At 47.3% G+C, this 25,893-nt stretch overlaps 1 protein-coding gene across 1 annotated transcript in view; it reads left to right on the top strand.

Annotated features, from left to right (window-relative positions):
- Positions 1-387: 387 nt before the first annotated feature.
- The window catches only part of LOC147596075 (protein NDRG2-like), a gene marked incomplete at its 3' end in the record, with an annotated part of 199,482 nt that continues 173,976 nt past the window's right edge, over positions 388-25,893 (top strand). Inside the window, exon 1 of the mRNA XM_086771692.1 lies at positions 388-440. Coding sequence (XP_086627818.1) covers positions 388-440 — 53 coding nt within the window. The remainder of the gene's footprint in view (positions 441-25,893) is intronic.

A 25,893-nucleotide genomic window follows, 5' to 3' on the forward strand; every position in this document is an offset into this window, starting at 1 on the left:
ATTCTGACTCACATTCTTTTAGTAGTCTTAGTTCTATGAACCGCTCTATGACAGGACAAATTCCTTCCCTATCTTCCCTTTTCAGTGGGTATTGTTTGATCCTTACGGCACTCTGTCCCTCCTTTAGTTTTACTATTATTGGTGGTGCGTTTTTTGCTCATCCCGGTGTATCGGTTGCCCAGACTGCGGGATATACTTGGTCAACAATTCTTGCACCAATTTCTCCTGTTGCAGGGGTACTGACCAAGGATAGACTCATAATTTGAACGTATTGGTGATCATTTACTTCCAGAGTAACTTCCCCTTGCTTAAATTTGATTGTTGCTTCTAGTTGTTCTAATAAATCCCTACCAAGAAGGGCCTTTGGAGAATTTGGCATATACAGAAATGTATGGATCCCCCACTTGCTTCCCCAATTTGTATTTTAAGGGTCTGCAAAAGTAAGCCTCTTCAGTCTGGCCTGTCGCACCTTTCACTGTAATATAATCCTTTTCCAGAGGCATCAAAGCTTGATTCAGAACAGAATAAGTCGCTCCCGTGTCGACTAAAAATTTGATTTCTTTTTGTTCTTCCCCTAACTTTATTTTTCTAAGAGGGCGGCTAGTCAATTTTCTTCATCCACCTGAGCTACCGTTTTCCCTTGATTGTTGCGCCATCTAGCGTTTCTTTGGCGCTCAGGGCACTTGTTCTTCCAGTCTCCGGTCTTTTTATATAGCGCACATTGATTCCTACCCAGAGGTGTCAGCCCACGCATTGGTTTAACTTTAAATTTCCGATTTTCATTTTTCTCTTCCCACAGCTAGTATTTTCTTCTGGTCTCTCCCACGTGAAAAGGGTCAGCAAGGAAAGCTCTTGCTGCTCTTCACTCGCTCTTGGTAACGGCCCAGAAGCATTGCGACTCTTGGCTTCTCTGGATGATTTGCCCACCAACACTTCACATCAGCTAAAGCCGGCTGCCCGGAGGAAAAGAGGCTAGGAAAGATCGTAGAAGGCACGGTTGTTGCCGCACGAGAAGTGCCTGCTCCGGAGGCTTCTTGCTAGCAGCGCAAAAGGCACACGAACATCGCATCTCTGTGCTTTCCTGAACAGCTTGCGCTGGGACAGTTACAGCCGTGTTTTCCAAGCTGTCCGGGGTGCTGAGGCACTAAAAGTGCGGATGTCTGGCCACTGTCCAAGACGAGAACCGGCTGCTCTGAAAGCCCTTACTGCTCTTCACGTGCGCTTTCTAGCAGATCTACGGACACACACACACGTCGAGCCTCTTCACTGTCCTACACAGCTAGCACGCTGGCAGTTACCGTCAACTTGGAAGCAGCCGCGCAGAAGGAAGTCGCCCTCCAACCGACGAACAGTGGATGATCGCCACCACACGCGAGCTGGCCGCACTCGGAGCTTTCGCAGCTCTTCTCTCGCTCTTTCCCGCAGAGCTCCGGGGATCCGGACGAGGAGGCTCTCTGCATTCGCTGCACAACTTAAAAATTTGGGGTTTTAGGGTAAAAATGGGGGATTTTGGGGGAAATCGTGGGATTTGGGGGGCAAAATGGGGGATTTTGGTGTAATATGTGGGAATTTGGGGCAAAAATGGGGGATTTTGGTGCAAAATGGGGGAATTTGGGGGAAATCGTGGGATTTTGCGGCAAAATGTGGGATTTTGGTGCAAAATGTGGGATTTGGGGCAAAAATGGGGGATTTAGGGGGGGAATCGCGGGATTTTGGGGGCAAAATAAGGAAATTTGGTGCTAAATGCGGGGATTGGGGTCAAAAATGTGTGATTTGGGGGCAAAATGTGGGAATTTGGGGAAAAAATGTGGGATTTGGGGGGCAAAATGTGGGATTTTGGTGTAAAATGTGGGAATCTGGGGCAAAAATGTGGGATTTTGGGGGGAAACAGCAGGATTTTGGGGGCAAAATGTGGGAATTTGGGTCAAAATTGTGGGCTTTGGGGACGAAATGGGGGAATTTGGGGGGAAATCGCGGGACTTTGGAAGAAAAATGTGGGATTTGGGGGGCGAAATGTGGGAATTTGGGTCAAAAATGTGGGATTTGGGGGGCGAAATGTGGGAATTTGGGGGAAATTGCAAGATGTTGGGGCAAAAATGTGGGATTTGGGGGGCAAAATGTGGGATTTTGGTGCGAAATGTGGAATTTGGGGCAAAAATGCGGGATTTGGGGCACAAACGGGGGAATTTGGGGGGAAATTGCGGGATTTTGGGGCAAAAATGTGGGATTTGGGGGGCTAAACGGGGGAATTTGGGGGAAATCGCGGGATTTTGGGGGCAAAATGTTGGAATTTGGTGCGAAATGCGGGGTTTGGGGTCAAATTGCGTGATTTGGGGGCAAAATTGAGGAATTTGGGGAAAAAATGTGGGATTTGGGGGGCAAAATGTGGGATTTTGGTGTAAAATGTGGGGATTTTGGTCAAAAATGTGGGATTTTGGGGGGAAATTGCAGGATTTTGGGGGCAAAATGTGCGGTTTTAGGGTAAAAATGGGGGATTTGGGGGGAAATCGCGGGATTTTGGGGGCAAAATGTGGGATATTGGTGTGAAATGCAGGGATTTGGGTCAAAAATGCGGGAGTTGGGGGCAAAATGGGGGATTTTGGTGTAAAACGTGGGAATTTGGGGCAAAAATGTGGGATTTCGGGGGAAATAGCGGGATTTTGGGGACGAAATGTGGGAATTTGGGTCAAAATTGTGGGCTTTGGGGGGCGAAATTGGGGAATTTGGGTCAAAAATGTGGGATTTGGGGGGCGAAATGGGGGAATTTGGTGTTAAAGTTGGGAATTCAGGGCAAAAATGTGGGATTTGGGGGGCAAAATGGGGGAATTTGGGGGGAAATTGCGGGACTTTGGAAGAAAAATGCGGGATTTGGGTGGCAAAATGTGGGAATTTGGGTCAAAAATGTGGGATTTGGGCGGCGAAATGTGGGAATTTGGGGCAAAAATGCGGGATTTGGGGGACGAAATGTGGGAATTTGGGTCAAAATTGTGGGCTTTGGGGGGCGAAATTGGGGAATTTGGGTCAAAAATGTGGGATTTGGGGGGCGAAATGTGGGAATTTGGGGCGAAATTGCAGGATTTGGGGGCAAAATGTGGGGTTTTAGGGTAAAAATGTGGGATTTTGGGGGAAATCGTGGGGTTTGGGGTGGCAAAATGTGGGAATTTGGTGTGAAATGTGGGAATTTGGGGCAAAAATGTGGGATTTGGGGGGCGAAATGTGGGAATTTGGGGCAAGAATACAGGATTTTGGGGGCAAAATGTGGGATTTTGGGGGTAAATTGTGGGATTTTGGTGCAAAATGCAGGAATTTGGGGCAAAAATGGGGGATTTGTGGGGAAATCGTGGGATTTTGGGGGCAAAATGTTGGATTTTGGTGCGAAATGCGGGGATTTGGGTCAAAAATGTGGGATTTGGGGGCAAAATGGGGGAATTTGGGTCAAAAATGTGGGATTTGGGGGGCAAAATGTGGGAATTTGGTGTAAAATGTGGGAATTTGGGTCAAAATTGTGGGCTTTGGGGGGCGAAATTGGGGAATTTGGGGCAAAAATGTGGGATTTGGGGGGCAAAATGTGGGATATTGGTGTGAAATGCGGAAATTTGGGGGGAAAATGTGGGATTTGGGGGAAAATTGCAGGATTTTGGTGTAAAATGTGGGAATGCAGGGCAAAAATGTGGGAATTGGGAAGCAAAATGGGGGATTTTTGGGGGAAATTGCAGGATTTGGGGGGCAAAATGTGCGGTTTTAGGGTAAAAATGGGGGATTTGGGGGGAAATCGCGGGATTTTGGGGGCAAAATGTGGGAATTTGGTGTGAAATGTGCGAATTTGGGTCAAAATTGTGGGCTTTGGGGGGCGAAATGGGTGAATTTGGGGGGAAATCGCGGGACTTTGGAAGAAAAATGCGGGATTTGGGGGGCGAAATGTGGGAATTTGGGTCAAAAATGTGGGATTTGGGGGGCGAAATGTGGGAATTTGGGGCAAAAATGTGGGATTTGGGGGGCGAAATGTGGGATTTTGGGGCAAAATTGTGGGCTTTGGGGGGCGAAATTGGGGAATTTGGGGCAAAAATGTGGGATTTGGGGGGCGAAATGGGGGAATTTGGTGTTAAAGTTGGGAATTCAGGGCAAAAATGTGGGATTTGGGGGGCAAAATGGGGGAATTTGGGGGGAAATTGCGGGACTTTGGAAGAAAAATGCGGGATTTGGGTGGCAAAATGTGGGAATTTGGGTCAAAAATGTGGGATTTGGGCGGCGAAATGTGGGAATTTGGGGCAAAAATGCGGGATTTGGGGGACGAAATGTGGGAATTTGGGTCAAAATTGTGGGCTTTGGGGGGCGAAATTGGGGAATTTGGGTCAAAAATGTGGGATTTGGGGGGCGAAATGTGGGAATTTGGGGCGAAATTGCAGGATTTGGGGGCAAAATGTGGGGTTTTAGGGTAAAAATGTGGGATTTTGGGGGAAATCGTGGGGTTTGGGGTGGCAAAATGTGGGAATTTGGTGTGAAATGTGGGAATTTGGGGCAAAAATGTGGGATTTGGGGGGCGAAATGTGGGAATTTGGGGCAAGAATACAGGATTTTGGGGGCAAAATGTGGGATTTTGGGGGTAAATTGTGGGATTTTGGTGCAAAATGCAGGAATTTGGGGCAAAAATGGGGGATTTGTGGGGAAATCGTGGGATTTTGGGGGCAAAATGTTGGATTTTGGTGCGAAATGCGGGGATTTGGGTCAAAAATGTGGGATTTGGGGGCAAAATGGGGGAATTTGGGTCAAAAATGTGGGATTTGGGGGGCAAAATGTGGGAATTTGGTGTAAAATGTGGGAATTTGGGTCAAAATTGTGGGCTTTGGGGGGCGAAATTGGGGAATTTGGGGCAAAAATGTGGGATTTGGGGGGCAAAATGTGGGATAATGGTGTGAAATGCGGAAATTTGGGGGGAAAATGTGGGATTTGGGGGAAAATTGCAGGATTTTGGTGTAAAATGTGGGAATGCAGGGCAAAACTGTGGGATTTGGGAAGCAAAATGGGGGATTTTTGGGGGAAATTGCAGGATTTGGGGGGCAAAATGTGCGGTTTTAGGGTAAAAATGGGGGATTTGGGGGGAAATCGCGGGATTTTGGGGGCAAAATGTGGGAATTTGGTGTGAAATGTGCGAATTTGGGTCAAAATTGTGGGCTTTGGGGGGCGAAATGGGTGAATTTGGGGGGAAATCGCGGGACTTTGGAAGAAAAATGCAGGATTTGGGGGGCGAAATGTGGGAATTTGGGTCAAAAATGTGGGATTTGGGGGGCGAAATGTGGGAATTTGGGGCAAAAATGTGGGATTTGGGGGGCGAAATGTGGGATTTTGGGGCAAAATTGTGGGCTTTGGGGGGCGAAATTGGGGAATTTGGGGCAAAAATGTGGGATTTGGGGGGCGAAATGGGGGAATTTGGTGTTAAAGTTGGGAATTCAGGGCAAAAATGTGGGATTTGGGGGGCAAAATGGGGGAATTTGGGGGGAAATTGCGGGACTTTGGAAGAAAAATGCGGGATTTGGGTGGCGAAATGTGGGAATTTGGGTCAAAAATGTGGGATTTGGGGGGCGAAATGTGGGAATTTGGGGCGAAATTGCAGGATTTGGGGGCAAAATGTGGGGTTTTAGGGTAAAAATGGGGGATTTTGGGGGAAATCGTGGGGTTTGGGGTGACAAAATGTGGGAATTTGGTGTGAAATGTGGGAATTCAGGGCAAAAATGCGGGATTTGGGGGCAAAATGTGGGATTTTGGGGGTAAATTGTGGGATTTTGGTGCAAAATGCAGGAATTTGGGGCAAAAATGGGGGATTTGTGGGGAAATCGTGGGATTTTGGGGGCAAAATGTTGGATTTTGGTGCGAAATGCGGGGATTTGGGTCAAAAATGTGGGATTTGGGGGCAAAATGGGGGAATTTGGGTCAAAAATGTGGGATTTGGGGGGCAAAATGTGGGAATTTGGTGTAAAATGTGGGAATTTGGGGCAAAAATGCGGGATTTGGGGGGCGAGATGGGGGAATTTGGGGGGAAATCGCTGGATTTTGGGGCAAAATGTGAGATATTGGTGTAAAATGTGGGGATTTGGGTCAAAAATGTGGGATTTTGGGGGGAAATTGCAGGATTTTGGGGGCAAAATGTGCGGTTTTAGGGTAAAAATGGGGGATTTGGGGGGAAATCGCGGGATTTTGGGTGCAAAATGTGGGAATTTCGTGTGAAATGTGGGAATTTGGGGCAAAAATGGGGGATTTGGGGGGCAAAATGGGGGATTTGGGGGGAAATCGTGGGATTTGGGGGCAAAATGTGGGATTTTGGTGTAAAACGTGGGAATTTGGGGCAAAAATGTGGGATTTTGGGGGCGAAATGTGGGAATTTGGGTCAAAATTGTGGGCTTTGGGGAGCGAAATGTGGGAATTTGGGGCAAAAATGCGGGATTTGGGGGACGAAATGTGGGAATTTGGGTCAAAATTGTGGGCTTTGGGGAGCGAAATGTGGGAATTTGGGTCAAAAATGTGGGATTTGGGGTCGAAATGGGGGAATTTGGTGTTAAAGTTGGGAATTCAGGACAAAAATGTGGGATTTGGGGGGCAAAATGGGGGAATTAGGGGGAAATTGCGGGACTTTGGAAGAAAAATGCGGGATTTGGGTGGCGAAATGTGGGAATTTGGGTCAAAAATGTGGGATTTGGGCGGCGAAATGTGGGAATTTGGGGCGAAATTGCAGGATTTGGGGGCAAAATGTGGGGGTTTAGGGTAAAAATGGGGAATTTTGGGGGAAATCGTGGGGTTTGGGGTGGCAAAATGTGGGAATTTGGTGGGAATTTGGGGCAAAAATGTGGGATTTGGGGGGCAAAATGGGGGAATTTGGGGGGAAATCGCGGGATTTGGGGGACGAAATGTGGGAATTTGGGTCAAAATTGTGGGCTTTGGGGAGCGAAATGTGGGAATTTGGGGCAAAAATGCGGGATTTGGGGGACGAAATGTGGGAATTTGGGTCAAAATTGTGGGCTTTGGGGAGCGAAATGTGGGAATTTGGGGCAAAAATGTGGGATTTGGGGGGCGAAATGGGGGAATTTGGTGTTAAAGTTGGGAATTCAGGGCAAAAATGTGGGATTTGGGGGGCAAAATGGGGGAATTTGGGGGGAAATCGCGGGATTTGGGGGACGAAATGTGGGAATTTGGGTCAAAATTGTGGGCTTTGGGGAGCGAAATGGGGGAATTTGGGGCAAAAATGCGGGATTTGGGGGGCAAAATGTGGGATATTGGTGTGAAATGCGGAAATTTGGGGGGAAAATGTGGGATTTGGGGGGAAATTGCAGGATTTTGGTGTAAAATGTGGGAATGCAGGGCAAAAATGTGGGATTTGGGAAGCAAAATGGGGGATTTTGGGGGGAAATTGCAGGATTTGGGGGGCAAAATGTGCGGTTTTAGGGTAAAAATGGGGGATTTGGGGGGAAATCGTGGGATTTTGGGAGCAAAATGTGGGAATTTGGTGTGAAATGTGGGAATTTGGGTCAAAATTGTGGGCTTTGGGGGGCGAAATGGGTGAATTTGGGGGGAAATCGCGGGACTTTGGAAGAAAAATGCGGGATTTGGGGGGCGAAATGTGGGAATTTGGGTCAAAAATGTGGGATTTGGGGGGCAAAAAGTGGGAATTTCCGTCAAAAATGCGGGATTTGGGGGGCAAAATTGGGGATTTTGGGGGGAAATGCGGGGATTTGGGTCAAAAATGCAGGATTTGGGGGGCGAAATGGGGGAATTTGGGGCAAAAGTGCGGGATTTTGTTGTGAAATTGCAGAATTTGGGGCAAAAATGGGGGATTTTGGGGGCAAAATGTGGGATATTGGTGTGAAATGCGGAAATTTGGGGGGAAAATGTGGGATTTGGGGGGAAATTGCAGGATTTTGGTGTAAAATGTGGGAATTCAGGTCAAAAATGTGGGATTTGCGGGGCAAAATGGGGGAATTTGGGGGGAAATCGCGGGATTTTGGGGGCAAAATTTTGGATCTTGGTGCGAAATGCAGGGATTTGGGTCAAAAATGTGGGATTTTGGGGGCGAAATGTGGGAATTTGGGGCAAAAATGCAGGATTTGGGGCAAAAATGTGGGATTTGGGGGGCAAAATGTGGGAATTTAGGGGGAATCGCGGGATTTTGGTGTAGAATGTGGGAATTCGGGGGGTAAAATGGGGGAATTTGGGGGGAAATCGTGGTATTTTGGGGGCAAAATGGGGGGTTTTGGTGCGAAATGCGGGGATTTGGGTCAAAAATGCGGGATTTGGGTCAAAAATGTGGGATTTTGGGGGCGAAATGGGGGATTTTGGTGTAAAATGTTGGAATTTGGGGCAAAAATGCAGGATTTGGGGCAATAATGTGGGATTTGGGGGGCAAAATGTGGGAATTTGGGGGGAATCGCGGGATTTTGGTGTAAAATGTGGGAATTCGGGGGGTAAAATGTGGGAATTTGGGGGAAAATCGTGGGATTTTGGGGTCAAAATGTGGGATTTGGGTGCAAAATGCAGGAATTTGGGGCAAAACCTGGGGATTTTGGGGTCAAAATGTGGGATTTTGGTGCAAAATGCAGGAATTTGGGGCAAAACCGGGGGATTTTGGGGGAAATCGCAGGATTTTGGGGGCGAAATGTGGGATTTGGGTGTAAAATGAGGGGATTTGTGTCAAAAATGCGGGATTTGGAAGGCAAAACGGGGGAATTTGGGGGGAAATCACGGGATTTTGGGGCAAAAATGTGGGATTTTGGTGCAAAATGCGGGAATTTGGTGCAAAGATGTGGGATTTTGGGGAAAAATTGCGGGATTTTGAGGGGCAAAATGTGGGATTTGGGGGGCAAAATGTGGGAATTTGGCGGGAAATCGTGGAATTTGGGGGGCAAAATGTGGGATTTTGGTGCAAAATGCAGGAATTTGGGGCAAAAATGGGGGGAAATCGTGGGATTTTGGTGGCAAAATGTGGGATTTTGGGGGCAAAATGTGGGAATTTGGTGTAAAATGTTGGAACTTGGGGCAAAAATGCGGGATTTGGGGGGCGAGATGGGGGAATTTGGGGTGAAATCACGGGATTTTCGGGCAAAATGTGAGATATTGGTGTGAAATGTGGGAATTTGGGTGAAAAATACGGGATTTTGAGGGGGAAATTGCAGGATTTTGGGTGTAAAATGTGGGAATGCAGGGCAAAACTGTGGGATTTGGGAAGCAAAATGGGCGATTTTTGGGGAAAATTGCAGGATTTTGGGGGCAAAATGTGGGGTTTTAGGTCAAAAATGGGGGGTTTTGGGGGAAATCGTGGGATTTTGGGGGCAAAATGTGGGATTTGGGTGTAAAATGTGGGGATTTGTGTCAAAAATGCGGGATTTGGAAGGCAAAACGGGGGAATTTGGGGGGAAATCACGGGATTTGGTGCAAAAATGTGGGATTTTGGTGCGAAATGCGGGAATTTGGGGCAAAATGTGGGATTTTGGTGCAAATTGCGGGAATTTGGTGCAAAGATGTGGGATTTTGGGGAAAAATTGCGGGATTTTGAGGGGGAAATTGCAGGATTTTGGGTGCAAAATGTGGGGTTTTAGGTCAAAAATGGGGGGTTTTGGGGGAAATCGTGAGATTTTGGGGGCGAAATGTGGGATTTGGGTGTAAAATGTGGGGATTTGTGTCAAAAATGCAGGATTTGGGGGGCAAAATGTGGGAATTTGGGGGAAAATCGTGGGATTTTGGGGTCAAAATGTGGGATTTTGGTGCAAAATGCAGGAATTTGGGGCAAAAATGGGGGATTTTGGGGTCAAAATGTGGGATTTTGGTGCAAAATGCAGGAATTTGGGGCAAAACCGGGGGATTTTGGGGGAAGTCGCGGGATTTTGGGGGCAAAATGTGGGATATTGGTGTTAAATGTGGGAATTTGGGGGAAAAATGTGGGATTTGGGGGGCAAAATGGGGGAATTTGGTGTGAAATGTGGGAATTTGGGGCAAAAATGTGGGATTTGGGGGGAAAATGGGGGAATTTGGGGGGAAATCGCGGGATTTTGGTGTAAAATGGGGGTTTGGGGGGCGAAATGTGGGAATTTGTGTCAAAAATTTTGGATATGGGGGGCAAAATGGGGGAATTTGGGGGAAATCGCGGGACTTTGGAAGAAAAATGTGGGATTTGGGGGGCGAAATGTGGGAATTTGGGTCAAAAATGTGGGATTTGGGGGGCGAAATGTGGGAATTTGGGGGAAATTGCAAGATGTTGGGGCAAAAATGTGGGATTTGGGGGGCAAAATGTGGGATTTTGGTGCGAAATGTGGAATTTGGGGCAAAAATGCGGGATTTGGGGCACAAACGGGGGAATTTGGGGGGAAATTGCGGGATTTTGGGGCAAAAATGTGGGATTTGGGGGGCTAAACGGGGGAATTTGGGGGAAATCGCGGGATTTTGGGGGCAAAATGTTGGAATTTGGTGCGAAATGCGGGGTTTGGGGTCAAAAATGCGTGATTTGGGGGCAAAATTGAGGAATTTGGGGAAAAAATGTGGGATTTGGGGGGCAAAATGTAGGATTTTGCTGTAAAATGTGGGGATTTGGGTCAAAAATGTGGGATTTTGGGGGGAAATTGCAGGATTTTGAGGGCAAAATGTGCGGTTTTAGGGTAAAAATGGGGGATTTGGGGGGAAATCGTGGGATTTTGGGGGCAAAATGTGGGATATTGGTGTGAAATGTGGGAATTTGGGCCAAAAATGCAGGATTTGGGGGCAAAATGGGGGATTTTGGTGTAAAACGTGGGAATTTGGGGCAAAAATGTGGGATTTCGGGGGAAATAGCGGGATTTTGGGGGTGAAATGTGGGAATTTGGGTCAAAATTGTGGGCTTTGGGGGGCGAAATGTGGGAATTTGGGGGAAATTGCAAGATGTTGGGGCAAAAATGTGGGATTTGGGGGGCGAAATGTGGGATTTTGGTGCGAAATGTGGAATTTGGGGCAAAAATGCGGGATTTGGGGCACGAAACGGGGGAATTTGGGGGGAAATTGCGGGATTTTGGGGCAAAAATGTGGGATTTGGGGGGCTAAACGGGGGAATTTGGGGGAAATCGCGGGATTTTGGGGGCAAAATGTTGGAATTTGCTGCGAAATGCGGGGTTTGGGGTCAAATTGCGTGATTTGGGGGCAAAATTGAGGAATTTGGGGAAAAAATGTGGGATTTGGGGGGCAAAATGTGGGATTTTGGTGCAAAATGCAGGAATTTGGGGCAAAAATGGGGGGAAATCGTGGGATTTTGGTGGCAAAATGCGGGATTTGGGGGCAAAATGTGGGAATTTGGTGTAAAATGTTGGAACTTGGGGCAAAAATGCGGGATTTGGGGGGCGAGATGGGGGAATTTGGGGTGAAATCACGGGATTTTCGGGCAAAATGTGAGATATTGGTGTGAAATGTGGGAATTTGGGTGAAAAATACGGGATTTTGAGGGGGAAATTGCAGGATTTTGGGTGTAAAATGTGGGAATGCAGGGCAAAACTGTGGGATTTGGGAAGCAAAATGGGCGATTTTTGGGGAAAATTGCAGGATTTTGGGGGCAAAATGTGGGGTTTTAGGTCAAAAATGGGGGGTTTTGGGGGAAATCGTGGGATTTTGGGGGCGAAATGTGGGATTTGGGTGTAAAATGTGGGGATTTGTGTCAAAAATGCGGGATTTGGAAGGCAAAACGGGGGAATTTGGGGGGAAATCACGGGATTTGGTGCAAAAATGTGGGATTTTGGTGCGAAATGCGGGAATTTGGGGCAAAATGTGGGATTTTGGTGCAAATTGCGGGAATTTGGTGCAAAGATGTGGGATTTTGGGGAAAAATTGCGGGATTTTGAGGGGGAAATTGCAGGATTTTGGGTGCAAAATGTGGGGTTTTAGGTCAAAAATGGGGGGTTTTGGGGGAAATCGTGAGATTTTGGGGGCGAAATGTGGGATTTGGGTGTAAAATGTGGGGATTTGTGTCAAAACTGCAGGATTTGGGGGGCAAAATGTGGGAATTTGGGGGAAAATCGTGGGATTTTGGGGTCAAAATGTGGGATTTTGGTGCAAAATGCAGGAATTTGGGGCAAAAATGGGGGATTTTGGGGTCAAAATGTGGGATTTTGGTGCAAAATGCAGGAATTTGGGGCAAAACCGGGGGATTTTGGGGGAAGTCGCGGGATTTTGGGGGCAAAATGTGGGATATTGGTGTTAAATGTGGGAATTTGGGGGAAAAATGTGGGATTTGGGGGGCAAAATGGGGGAATTTGGTGTGAAATGTGGGAATTTGGGGCAAAAATGTGGGATTTGGGGGGAAAATGGGGGAATTTGGGGGGAAATCGCGGGATTTTGGTGTAAAATGGGGGATTTGGGGGGCGAAATGTGGGAATTTGTGTCAAAAATTTTGGATATGAGGGGCAAAATGGGGGAATTTGGGGGAAATCGCGGGACTTTGGAAGAAAAATGTGGGATTTGGGGGGCGAAATGTGGGAATTTGGGTCAAAAATGTGGGATTTGGGGGGCGAAATGTGGGAATTTGGGGGAAATTGCAAGATGTTGGGGCAAAAATGTGGGATTTGGGGGGCAAAATGTGGGATTTTGGTGCGAAATGTGGAATTTGGGGCAAAAATGCGGGATTTGGGGCACAAACGGGGGAATTTGGGGGGAAATTGCGGGATTTTGGGGCAAAAATGTGGGATTTGGGGGGCTAAACGGGGGAATTTGGGGGAAATCGCGGGATTTTGGGGGCAAAATGTTGGAATTTGGTGCGAAATGCGGGGTTTGGGGTCAAAAATGCGTGATTTGGGGGCAAAATTGAGGAATTTGGGGAAAAAATGTGGGATTTGGGGGGCAAAATGTAGGATTTTGCTGTAAAATGTGGGGATTTGGGTCAAAAATGTGGGATTTTGGGGGGAAATTGCAGGATTTTGAGGGCAAAATGTGCGGTTTTAGGGTAAAAATGGGGGATTTGGGGGGAAATCGTGGGATTTTGGGGGCAAAATGTGGGATATTGGTGTGAAATGTGGGAATTTGGGCCAAAAATGCAGGATTTGGGGGCAAAATGGGGGATTTTGGTGTAAAACGTGGGAATTTGGGGCAAAAATGTGGGATTTCGGGGGAAATAGCGGGATTTTGGGGGTGAAATGTGGGAATTTGGGTCAAAATTGTGGGCTTTGGGGGGCGAAATGTGGGAATTTGGGGGAAATTGCGGGATGTTGGGGCAAAAATGTGGGATTTGGGGGGCAAAATGTGGGATTTTGGTGCGAAATGTGGAATTTGGGGCAAAAATGCGGGATTTGGGGCACGAAACGGGGGAATTTGGGGGGAAATTGCGGGATTTTGGGGCAAAAATGTGGGATTTGGGGGGCTAAACGGGGGAATTTGGGGGAAATCGCGGGATTTTGGGGGCAAAATGTTGGAATTTGCTGCGAAATGCGGGGTTTGGGGTCAAATTGCGTGATTTGGGGGCAAAATTGAGGAATTTGGGGAAAAAATGTGGGATTTGGGGGGCAAAATGTGGGATTTTGGTGTAAAATGTGGGGATTTTGGTCAAAAATGTGGGATTTTGGGGGGAAATTGCAGGATTTTGGGGGCAAAATGTGCGGTTTTAGGGTAAAAATGGGGGATTTGGGGGGAAATCGCGGGATTTTGGGGGCAAAATGTGGGATATTGGTGTGAAATGCAGGGATTTGGGTCAAAAATGCGGGAGTTGGGGGCAAAATGGGGGATTTTGGTGTAAAACGTGGGAATTTGGGGCAAAAATGTGGGATTTCGGGGGAAATAGCGGGATTTTGGGGACGAAATGTGGGAATTTGGGTCAAAATTGTGGGCTTTGGGGGGCGAAATTGGGGAATTTGGGTCAAAAATGTGGGATTTGGGGGGCGAAATGGGGGAATTTGGTGTTAAAGTTGGGAATTCAGGGCAAAAATGTGGGATTTGGGGGGCAAAATGGGGGAATTTGGGGGGAAATTGCGGGACTTTGGAAGAAAAATGCGGGATTTGGGTGGCAAAATGTGGGAATTTGGGTCAAAAATGTGGGATTTGGGCGGCGAAATGTGGGAATTTGGGGCAAAAATGCGGGATTTGGGGGACGAAATGTGGGAATTTGGGTCAAAATTGTGGGCTTTGGGGGGCGAAATTGGGGAATTTGGGTCAAAAATGTGGGATTTGGGGGGCGAAATGTGGGAATTTGGGGCGAAATTGCAGGATTTGGGGGCAAAATGTGGGGTTTTAGGGTAAAAATGTGGGATTTTGGGGGAAATCGTGGGGTTTGGGGTGGCAAAATGTGGGAATTTGGTGTGAAATGTGGGAATTTGGGGCAAAAATGTGGGATTTGGGGGGCGAAATGTGGGAATTTGGGGCAAGAATACAGGATTTTGGGGGCAAAATGTGGGATTTTGGGGGTAAATTGTGGGATTTTGGTGCAAAATGCAGGAATTTGGGGCAAAAATGGGGGATTTGTGGGGAAATCGTGGGATTTTGGGGGCAAAATGTTGGATTTTGGTGCGAAATGCGGGGATTTGGGTCAAAAATGTGGGATTTGGGGGCAAAATGGGGGAATTTGGGTCAAAAATGTGGGATTTGGGGGGCAAAATGTGGGAATTTGGTGTAAAATGTGGGAATTTGGGTCAAAATTGTGGGCTTTGGGGGGCGAAATTGGGGAATTTGGGGCAAAAATGTGGGATTTGGGGGGCAAAATGTGGGATAATGGTGTGAAATGCGGAAATTTGGGGGGAAAATGTGGGATTTGGGGGAAAATTGCAGGATTTTGGTGTAAAATGTGGGAATGCAGGGCAAAACTGTGGGATTTGGGAAGCAAAATGGGGGATTTTTGGGGGAAATTGCAGGATTTGGGGGGCAAAATGTGCGGTTTTAGGGTAAAAATGGGGGATTTGGGGGGAAATCGCGGGATTTTGGGGGCAAAATGTGGGAATTTGGTGTGAAATGTGCGAATTTGGGTCAAAATTGTGGGCTTTGGGGGGCGAAATGGGTGAATTTGGGGGGAAATCGCGGGACTTTGGAAGAAAAATGCAGGATTTGGGGGGCGAAATGTGGGAATTTGGGTCAAAAATGTGGGATTTGGGGGGCGAAATGTGGGAATTTGGGGCAAAAATGTGGGATTTGGGGGGCGAAATGTGGGATTTTGGGGCAAAATTGTGGGCTTTGGGGGGCGAAATTGGGGAATTTGGGGCAAAAATGTGGGATTTGGGGGGCGAAATGGGGGAATTTGGTGTTAAAGTTGGGAATTCAGGGCAAAAATGTGGGATTTGGGGGGCAAAATGGGGGAATTTGGGGGGAAATTGCGGGACTTTGGAAGAAAAATGCGGGATTTGGGTGGCGAAATGTGGGAATTTGGGTCAAAAATGTGGGATTTGGGGGGCGAAATGTGGGAATTTGGGGCGAAATTGCAGGATTTGGGGGCAAAATGTGGGGTTTTAGGGTAAAAATGGGGGATTTTGGGGGAAATCGTGGGGTTTGGGGTGACAAAATGTGGGAATTTGGTGTGAAATGTGGGAATTCAGGGCAAAAATGCGGGATTTGGGGGCAAAATGGGGGATTTTGGTGTAAAACGTGGGAATTTGGGGCAAAAATGTGGGATTTCGGGGGAAATAGCGGGATTTTGGGGGTGAAATGTGGGAATTTGGGTCAAAATTGTGGGCTTTGGGGGGCGAAATGTGGGAATTTGGGGGAAATTGCAAGATGTTGGGGCAAAAATGTGGGATTTGGGGGGCAAAATGTGGGATTTTGGTGCGAAATGTGGAATTTGGGGCAAAAATGCGGGATTTGGGGCACGAAACGGGGGAATTTGGGGGGAAATTGCGGGATTTTGGGGCAAAAATGTGGGATTTGGGGGGCTAAACGGGGGAATTTGGGGGAAATCGCGGGATTTTGGGGGCAAAATGTTGGAATTTGCTGCGAAATGCGGGGTTTGGGGTCAAATTGCGTGATTTGGGGGCAAAATTGAGGAATTTGGGGAAAAAATGTGGGATTTGGGGGGCAAAATGTGGGATTTTGGTGTAAAATGTGGGGATTTTGGTCAAAAATGTGGGATTTTGGGGGGAAATTGCAGGATTTTGGGGGCAAAATGTGCGGTTTTAGGGTAAAAATGGGGGATTTGGGGGGAAATCGCGGGATTTTGGGGGCAAAATGTGGGATATTGGTGTGAAATGCAGGGATTTGGGTCAAAAATGCGGGAGTTGGGGGCAAAATGGGGGATTTTGGTGTAAAACGTGGGAATTTGGGGCAAAAATGTGGGATTTCGGGGGAAATAGCGGGATTTTGGGGACGAAATGTGGGAATTTGGGTCAAAATTGTGGGCTTTGGGGGGCGAAATTGGGGAATTTGGGTCAAAAATGTGGGATTTGGGGGGCGAAATGGGGGAATTTGGTGTTAAAGTTGGGAATTCAGGGCAAAAATGTGGGATTTGGGGGGCAAAATGGGGGAATTTGGGGGGAAATTGCGGGACTTTGGAAGAAAAATGCGGGATTTGGGTGGCAAAATGTGGGAATTTGGGTCAAAAATGTGGGATTTGGGCGGCGAAATGTGGGAATTTGGGGCAAAAATGCGGGATTTGGGGGACGAAATGTGGGAATTTGGGTCAAAATTGTGGGCTTTGGGGGGCGAAATTGGGGAATTTGGGTCAAAAATGTGGGATTTGGGGGGCGAAATGTGGGAATTTGGGGCGAAATTGCAGGATTTGGGGGCAAAATGTGGGGTTTTAGGGTAAAAATGTGGGATTTTGGGGGAAATCGTGGGGTTTGGGGTGGCAAAATGTGGGAATTTGGTGTGAAATGTGGGAATTTGGGGCAAAAATGTGGGATTTGGGGGGCGAAATGTGGGAATTTGGGGCAAGAATACAGGATTTTGGGGGCAAAATGTGGGATTTTGGGGGTAAATTGTGGGATTTTGGTGCAAAATGCAGGAATTTGGGGCAAAAATGGGGGATTTGTGGGGAAATCGTGGGATTTTGGGGGCAAAATGTTGGATTTTGGTGCGAAATGCGGGGATTTGGGTCAAAAATGTGGGATTTGGGGGCAAAATGGGGGAATTTGGGTCAAAAATGTGGGATTTGGGGGGCAAAATGTGGGAATTTGGTGTAAAATGTGGGAATTTGGGTCAAAATTGTGGGCTTTGGGGGGCGAAATTGGGGAATTTGGGGCAAAAATGTGGGATTTGGGGGGCAAAATGTGGGATAATGGTGTGAAATGCGGAAATTTGGGGGGAAAATGTGGGATTTGGGGGAAAATTGCAGGATTTTGGTGTAAAATGTGGGAATGCAGGGCAAAACTGTGGGATTTGGGAAGCAAAATGGGGGATTTTTGGGGGAAATTGCAGGATTTGGGGGGCAAAATGTGCGGTTTTAGGGTAAAAATGGGGGATTTGGGGGGAAATCGCGGGATTTTGGGGGCAAAATGTGGGAATTTGGTGTGAAATGTGCGAATTTGGGTCAAAATTGTGGGCTTTGGGGGGCGAAATGGGTGAATTTGGGGGGAAATCGCGGGACTTTGGAAGAAAAATGCGGGATTTGGGGGGCGAAATGTGGGAATTTGGGTCAAAAATGTGGGATTTGGGGGGCGAAATGTGGGAATTTGGGGCAAAAATGTGGGATTTGGGGGGCGAAATGTGGGATTTTGGGGCAAAATTGTGGGCTTTGGGGGGCGAAATTGGGGAATTTGGGGCAAAAATGTGGGATTTGGGGGGCGAAATGGGGGAATTTGGTGTTAAAGTTGGGAATTCAGGGCAAAAATGTGGGATTTGGGGGGCAAAATGGGGGAATTTGGGGGGAAATTGCGGGACTTTGGAAGAAAAATGCGGGATTTGGGTGGCGAAATGTGGGAATTTGGGTCAAAAATGTGGGATTTGGGGGGCGAAATGTGGGAATTTGGGGCGAAATTGCAGGATTTGGGGGCAAAATGTGGGGTTTTAGGGTAAAAATGGGGGATTTTGGGGGAAATCGTGGGGTTTGGGGTGACAAAATGTGGGAATTTGGTGTGAAATGTGGGAATTCAGGGCAAAAATGCGGGATTTGGGGGCAAAATGTGGGATTTTGGGGGTAAATTGTGGGATTTTGGTGCAAAATGCAGGAATTTGGGGCAAAAATGGGGGATTTGTGGGGAAATCGTGGGATTTTGGGGGCAAAATGTTGGATTTTGGTGCGAAATGCGGGGATTTGGGTCAAAAATGTGGGATTTGGGGGCAAAATGGGGGAATTTGGGTCAAAAATGTGGGATTTGGGGGGCAAAATGTGGGAATTTGGTGTAAAATGTGGGAATTTGGGGCAAAAATGCGGGATTTGGGGGGCGAGATGGGGGAATTTGGGGGGAAATCGCTGGATTTTGGGGCAAAATGTGAGATATTGGTGTAAAATGTGGGGATTTGGGTCAAAAATGTGGGATTTTGGGGGGAAATTGCAGGATTTTGGGGGCAAAATGTGCGGTTTTAGGGTAAAAATGGGGGATTTGGGGGGAAATCGCGGGATTTTGGGTGCAAAATGTGGGAATTTCGTGTGAAATGTGGGAATTTGGGGCAAAAATGGGGGATTTGGGGGGCAAAATGGGGGATTTGGGGGGAAATCGTGGGATTTGGGGGCAAAATGTGGGATTTTGGTGTAAAACGTGGGAATTTGGGGCAAAAATGTGGGATTTTGGGGGCGAAATGTGGGAATTTGGTGTTAAAGTTGGGAATTCAGGGCAAAAATGTGGGATTTGGGGGGGCAAAATGGGGGAATTTGGGGGGAAATCGCGGGATTTGGGGGACGAAATGTGGGAATTTGGGTCAAAATTGTGGGCTTTGGGGAGCGAAATGTGGGAATTTGGGGCAAAAATGCGGGATTTGGGGGACGAAATGTGGGAATTTGGGTCAAAATTGTGGGCTTTGGGGAGCGAAATGTGGGAATTTGGGTCAAAAATGTGGGATTTGGGGTCGAAATGGGGGAATTTGGTGTTAAAGTTGGGAATTCAGGGCAAAAATGTGGGATTTGGGGGGCAAAATGGGGGAATTTGGGGGAAATTGCGGGACTTTGGAAGAAAAATGCGGGATTTGGGTGGCGAAATGTGGGAATTTGGGTCAAAAATGTGGGATTTGGGGGCGAAATGTGGGAATTTGGGGCGAAATTGCAGGATTTGGGGGCAAAATGTGGGGGTTTAGGGTAAAAATGGGGAATTTTGGGGGAAATCGTGGGGTTTGGGGTGGCAAAATGTGGGAATTTGGTGGGAATTTGGGGCAAAAATGTGGGATTTGGGGGGCAAAATGGGGGAATTTGGGGGGAAATCGCGGGATTTGGGGGACGAAATGTGGGAATTTGGGTCAAAATTGTGGGCTTTGGGGAGCGAAATGTGGGAATTTGGGGCAAAAATGCAGGATTTGGGGGACGAAATGTGGGAATTTGGGTCAAAATTGTGGGCTTTGGGGAGCGAAATGTGGGAATTTGGGGCAAAAATGTGGGATTTGGGGGGCGAAATGGGGGAATTTGGTGTTAAAGTTGGGAATTCAGGGCAAAAATGTGGGATTTGGGGGGCAAAATGTGGGAATTTGGGGGGAAATCGCGGGATTTGGGGGACGAAATGTGGGAATTTGGGTCAAAATTGTGGGCTTTTGGGAGCGAAATGGGGGAATTTGGGGCAAAAATGCGGGATTTGGGGGGCAAAATGTGGGATATTGGTGTGAAATGCGGAAATTTGGGGGGAAAATGTGGGATTTGGGGGGAAATTGCAGGATTTTGGTGTAAAATGTGGGAATGCAGGGCAAAAATGTGGGATTTGGGAAGCAAAATGGGGGATTTTGGGGGGAAATTGCAGGATTTGGGGGGCAAAATGTGCGGTTTTAGGGTAAAAATGGGGGATTTGGGGGGAAATCGTGGGATTTTGGGAGCAAAATGTGGGAATTTGGTGTGAAATGTGGGAATTTGGGTCAAAAATGTGGGATTTGGGGGGCAAAAAGTGGGAATTTCGGTCAAAAATGCGGGATTTGGGGGGCAAAATTGGGGATTTTGGGGGGAAATGCGGGGATTTGGGTCAAAAATGCAGGATTTGGGGGGCGAAATGGGGGAATTTGGGGCAAAAGTGCGGGATTTTGTTGTGAAATTGCAGAATTTGGGGCAAAAATGGGGGATTTTGGGGGCAAAATGTGGGATATTGGTGTGAAATGCGGAAATTTGGGGGGAAAATGTGGGATTTGGGGGGAAATTGCAGGATTTTGGTGTAAAATGTGGGAATTCAGGTCAAAAATGTGGGATTTGCGGGGCAAAATGGGGGAATTTGGGGGGAAATCGCGGGATTTTGGGGGCAAAATTTTGGATCTTGGTGCGAAATGCAGGGATTTGGGTCAAAAATGTGGGATTTTGGGGGCGAAATGTGGGAATTTGGGGCAAAAATGCAGGATTTGGGGCAAAAATGTGGGATTTGGGGGGCAAAATGTGGGAATTTAGGGGGAATCGCGGGATTTTGGTGTAGAATGTGGGAATTCGGGGGGTAAAATGGGGGAATTTGGGGGGAAATCGTGGTATTTTGGGGGCAAAATGGGGGGTTTTGGTGCGAAATGCGGGGATTTGGGTCAAAAATGCGGGATTTGGGTCAAAAATGTGGGATTTTGGGGGCGAAATGGGGGATTTTGGTGTAAAATGTTGGAATTTGGGGCAAAAATGCAGGATTTGGGGCAATAATGTGGGATTTGGGGGGCAAAATGTGGGAATTTGGGGGGAATCGCGGGATTTTGGTGTAAAATGTGGGAATTCGGGGGGTAAAATGTGGGAATTTGGGGGAAAATCGTGGGATTTTGGGGTCAAAATGTGGGATTTGGGTGCAAAATGCAGGAATTTGGGGCAAAACCTGGGGATTTTGGGGTCAAAATGTGGGATTTTGGTGCAAAATGCAGGAATTTGGGGCAAAACCGGGGGATTTTGGGGGAAATCGCAGGATTTTGGGGGCGAAATGTGGGATTTGGGTGTAAAATGAGGGGATTTGTGTCAAAAATGCGGGATTTGGAAGGCAAAACGGGGGAATTTGGGGGGAAATCACGGGATTTTGGGGCAAAAATGTGGGATTTTGGTGCAAAATGCGGGAATTTGGTGCAAAGATGTGGGATTTTGGGGAAAAATTGCGGGATTTTGAGGGGCAAAATGTGGGATTTGGGGGGCAAAATGTGGGAATTTGGCGGGAAATCGTGCAATTTGGGGGGTAGAATGTGGGATTTTGGTGCAAAATGCAGGAATTTGGGGCAAAAATGGGGGGAAATCGCGGGATTTTGGTGGCAAAATGTGGGATTTTGGGGGCAAAATGTGGGAATTTGGTGTAAAATGTTGGAACTTGGGGCAAAAATGCGGGATTTGGGGGGCGAGATGGGGGAATTTGGGGTGAAATCACGGGATTTTCGGGCAAAATGTGAGATATTGGTGTGAAATGTGGGAATTTGGGTGAAAAATACGGGATTTTGAGGGGGAAATTGCAGGATTTTGGGTGTAAAATGTGGGAATGCAGGGCAAAACTGTGGGATTTGGGAAGCAAAATGGGGGATTTTTGGGGAGAATTGCAGGATTTTGGGGGCAAAATGTGGGGTTTTAGGTCAAAAATGGGGGGTTTTGGGGGAAATCGTGGGATTTTGGGGGCGAAATGTGGGATTTGGGTGTAAAATGTGGGGATTTGTGTCAAAAATGCAGGATTTGGAAGGCAAAACGGGGGAATTTGGGGGGAAATCACGGGATTTGGGGCAAAAATGTGGGATTTTGGTGCGAAATGCGGGAATTTGGGGCAAAATGTGGGATTTTGGTGCAAATTGCGGGAATTTGGTGCAAAGATGTGGGATTTTGGGGAAAAATTGCGGGATTTTGAGGGGGAAATTGCAGGATTTTGGGTGCAAAATGTGGGGTTTTAGGTCAAAAATGGGGGGTTTTGGGGGAAATCGTGAGATTTTGGGGGCGAAATGTGGGATTTGGTGTAAAATGTGGGGATTTGTGTCAAAAATGCAGGATTTGGGGGGCAAAATGTGGGAATTTGGGGGAAAATCGTGGGATTTGGGGGGCAAAATGTGGGATTTTGGTGCAAAATGCAGGAATTTGGGGCAAAAATGGGGGATTTTGGGGTCAAAATGTGGGATTTTGGTGCAAAATGCAGGAATTTGGGGCAAAACCGGGGGATTTTGGGGGAAGTCGCGGGATTTTGGGGGCAAAATGTGGGATATTGGTGTTAAATGTGGGAATTTGGGGGAAAAATGTGGGATTTGGGGGGCAAAATGGGGGAATTTGGTGTGAAATGTGGGAATTTGGGGCAAAAATGTGGGATTTGGGGGGAAAATGGGGGAATTTGGGGGGAAATCGCGGGATTTTGGTGTAAAATGGGGGATTTGGGGGGCGAAATGTGGGAATTTGTGTCAAAAATTTTGGATATGGGGGGCAAAATGGGGGAATTTGGGGCAAAAATGCAGGAATTTGTTGCGAAATGGGGTAATTTGGGGCAAAAATGGGGGAATTTGGGGAAAATCGTGGGATTTTGGGGGCAAAATGTGGGAATTTGGGGCAAAAATGTGGGATTTGGGGGGCAAAATGTGGGATTTTGGTGGCGAAATGTGGGAATTTGGGTCAAAAATGCGGGATTTGGGGGGTGAAACGGGGGAATTTGGGGGGAAATCACAGGATTTTGGGGCAAAAATGGAGGATTTTGGGGGCAAAATGGGGGATTTGGGGGCAAAAATGTGGGATTTTGGGGGCAAAATGTGAGATTTTGGTGTAAAATGTGGGAATTCAGGTCAAAAATGTGGGATTTGCGGGGCAAAATGGGGGAATTTGGGGTGAAATCGCGGGATTTTGGGGGCAAAATTTTGGATCTTGGTGCGAAATGCAGGGATTTGGGTCAAAAATGCGGGATTTGGGGGCAAAATGGGGGAATTTGGGGAAAAAATGTGGGATTTGGGTCAAAAATGTGGGATTTTGGAGGCAAAATGCGGGAATTTGGGGCAAAAATGCAGGATTTGGGGCAAAAATGTGGGATTTGGGGGGCAAAATGTGGGAATTTGGGGGGAATCGCGGGATTTTGGTGTAAAATGTGGGAATTCGGGGGGTAAAATGGGGGAATTTGGGGGGAAATCGCGGTATTTTGGGGGCAAAATGGGGGGTTTAGGTGCGAAATGCGGGGATTTGGGTCAAAAATGCGGGATTTGGGTCAAAAATGTGGGATTTTGGGGGCGAAATGGGGGATTTTGGTGTAAAATGTGGGAATTTGGGGCAAAAATGTGGGATTTTGGTGTAAAATGCAGGAATTTGGGGCAAAAATGGGGGATTTTGAGGGCAAAATGGGGGATTTGGGGGCAAAAATGTGGGATTTTGGGGGCAAAATGTGGGAATTCAGGTCAAAAATGTGGGATTTGCGGGGCAAAATGTGGGAATTTGGGGGGAAATCGCGGGATTTTGGGGTTAGAGTTAGGGTTACGGTTAGGGTTAGGTTAGGGTTAGGGTTAGGTTACGGTTAGGGTTAGGGTTACGGTTAGGGTTAGGGTTAGGGTTCTGGGGGCAAAATGGGGGAATTTGGGGGGAAATCGCGGGATTTTGGGGGCAAAATTTTGGATCTTGGTGCGAAATGCAGGGATTTGGGTCAAAAATGCGGGATTTGGGGGCAAAATGGGGGAATTTGGGGAAAAAATGTGGGATTTGGGTCAAAAATGTGGGATTTTGGAGGCAAAATGCGGGAATTTGGGGCAAAAATGCAGGATTTGGGGCAAAAATGTGGGATTTGGGGGGCAAAATATGGGAATTTGGGGGGAATCGCGGGATTTTGGTGTAAAATGTGGGAATTCGGGGGGTAAAATGGGGGAATTTGGGGGGAAATCGCGGTATTTTGGGGGCAAAATGGGGGGTTTTGGTGCGAAATGCGGGGATTTGGGTCAAAAATGCGGGATTTGGGTCAAAAATGTGGGATTTTGGGGGCGAAATGGGGGATTTTGGTGTAAAATGTGGGAATTTGGGGCAAAAATGCAGGATTTGGGGCAATAATGTGGGATTTGGGGGGCAAAATGTGGGAATTTGGGGGGAATCGCGGGATTTTGGTGTAAAATGTGGGAATTCGGGGGGCAAAATGGGGGAATTTGGGGGGAAATCGCTGTATTTTGGGGGCAAAATGGGGGGTTTTGGTGCGAAATGCGGGGATTTGGGTCCAAAATGCGGGATTTGGGTCAAAAATGTGGGATTTTGGGGGCGAAATGGGGGATTTTGGTGTAAAATGTGGGAATTTGGGGCAAAAATGTGGGATTTTGGTGTAAAATGCAGGAATTTGGGGCAAAAATGCGGGATTTGGGGGGCGAAATTGCAGAATTTGGGGCAAAAATGTGGGATTTTGGGGGCAAAATGTGGGATATTGGTGTGAAATGCGGAAATTTGGGTGAAAAATACGGGATTTGGGGGGAAATTGCAGGATTTTGGGTGTAAAATGTGGGAATGCAGGGCAAAACTGTGGGATTTGGGAAGCAAAATGGGGGATTTTTGGGGGAAATTGCAGGATTTTGGGGGCAAAATGTAGGGTTTTAGGTCAAAAATGGGGGGTTTTGGGGGAAATCGCGGGATTTTGGGGGCGAAATGTGGGATTTGGGTGTAAAATGAGGGGATTTGTGTCAAAAATGCGGGATTTGGAAGGCAAAACGGGGGAATTTGGGGGGAAATCACGGGATTTTGGGGCAAAAATGTGGGATTTTGGTGCAAAATGCGGGAATTTGGTGCAAATATGTGGGATTTTGGGGAAAAATTGTGGGATTTTGAGGGGCAAAATGTGGGATTTGGGGGGCAAAATGTGGGAATTTGGCGGGAAATCGTGCAATTTGGGGGGCAGAATGTGGGATTTTGGTGCAAAATGCAGGAATTTGGGGCAAAAATGGGGGAAATTGCGGGATTTTGGTGGCAAAATGTGGGATTTTGGGGGCAAAATGTGGGAATTTGATGTAAAATGTTGGAACTTGGGGCAAAAATGCGGGATTTGGGGGGCGAGATGGGGGAATTTGGGGTGAAATCACGGGATTTTCGGGCAAAATGTGAGATATTGGTGTGAAATGTGGGAATTTGGGTGAAAAATACGGGATTTTGAGGGGGAAATTGCAGGATTCTGGGTGTAAAATGTGGGAATGCAGGGCAAAACTGTGGGATTTGGGAAGCAAAATGGGGGATTTTTGGGGAAAATTGCAGGACTTTGGGGGCAAAATGTGGGGTTTTAGGTCAAAAATGGGGGGTTTTGGGGGAAATCGTGGGATTTTGGGGGCGAAATGTGGGATTTGGGTGTAAAATGTGGGGATTTGTGTCAAAAATGCAGGATTTGGAAGGCAAAACGGGGGAATTTGGGGGGAAATCACGGGATTTGGGGCAAAAATGTGGGATTTTGGTGCGAAATGCGGGAATTTGGGGCAAAATGTGGGATTTTGGTGCAAATTGCGGGAATTTGGTGCAAAGATGTGGTATTTTAGGGAAAAAATGCGGGATTTTGAGGGGGAAATTGCAGGATTTTGGGTGCAAAATGTGGGGTTTTAGGTCAAAAATGGGGGGTTTTGGGGGAAATCGTGAGATTTTGGGGGCGAAATGTGGTATTTTGGTGTAAAATGTGGGGATTTGTGTCAAAAATGCAGGATTTTGGGGGCAAAATGTGGGAATTTGGGGGAAAATCGTGGGATTTGGGGGGCAAAATGTGGGATTTTGGTGCAAAATGCAGGAATTTGGGGCAAAACCGTGGGATTTTGGGGGAAGTCGCGGGATTTTGGGGGCAAAATGTGGGATATTGGTGTTAAATGTGGGAATTTGGGGGAAAAATGTGGGATTTGGGGGGCAAAATGGGGGAATTTGGTGTGAAATGTGGGAATTTGGGGCAAAAATGTGGGATTTGGGGGGAAAATGGGGGAATTTGGGGGAAATCACGGGATTTTGGTGTAAAATGGGGGATTTGGGGG

The sequence above is a fragment of the Chlamydotis macqueenii genome, unplaced genomic scaffold, assembly GCF_036417535.1.
Source record: "Chlamydotis macqueenii isolate bChlMac1 unplaced genomic scaffold, bChlMac1.mat HAP1_SCAFFOLD_187, whole genome shotgun sequence".
NCBI lineage: Eukaryota > Metazoa > Chordata > Aves > Otidiformes > Otididae > Chlamydotis > Chlamydotis macqueenii.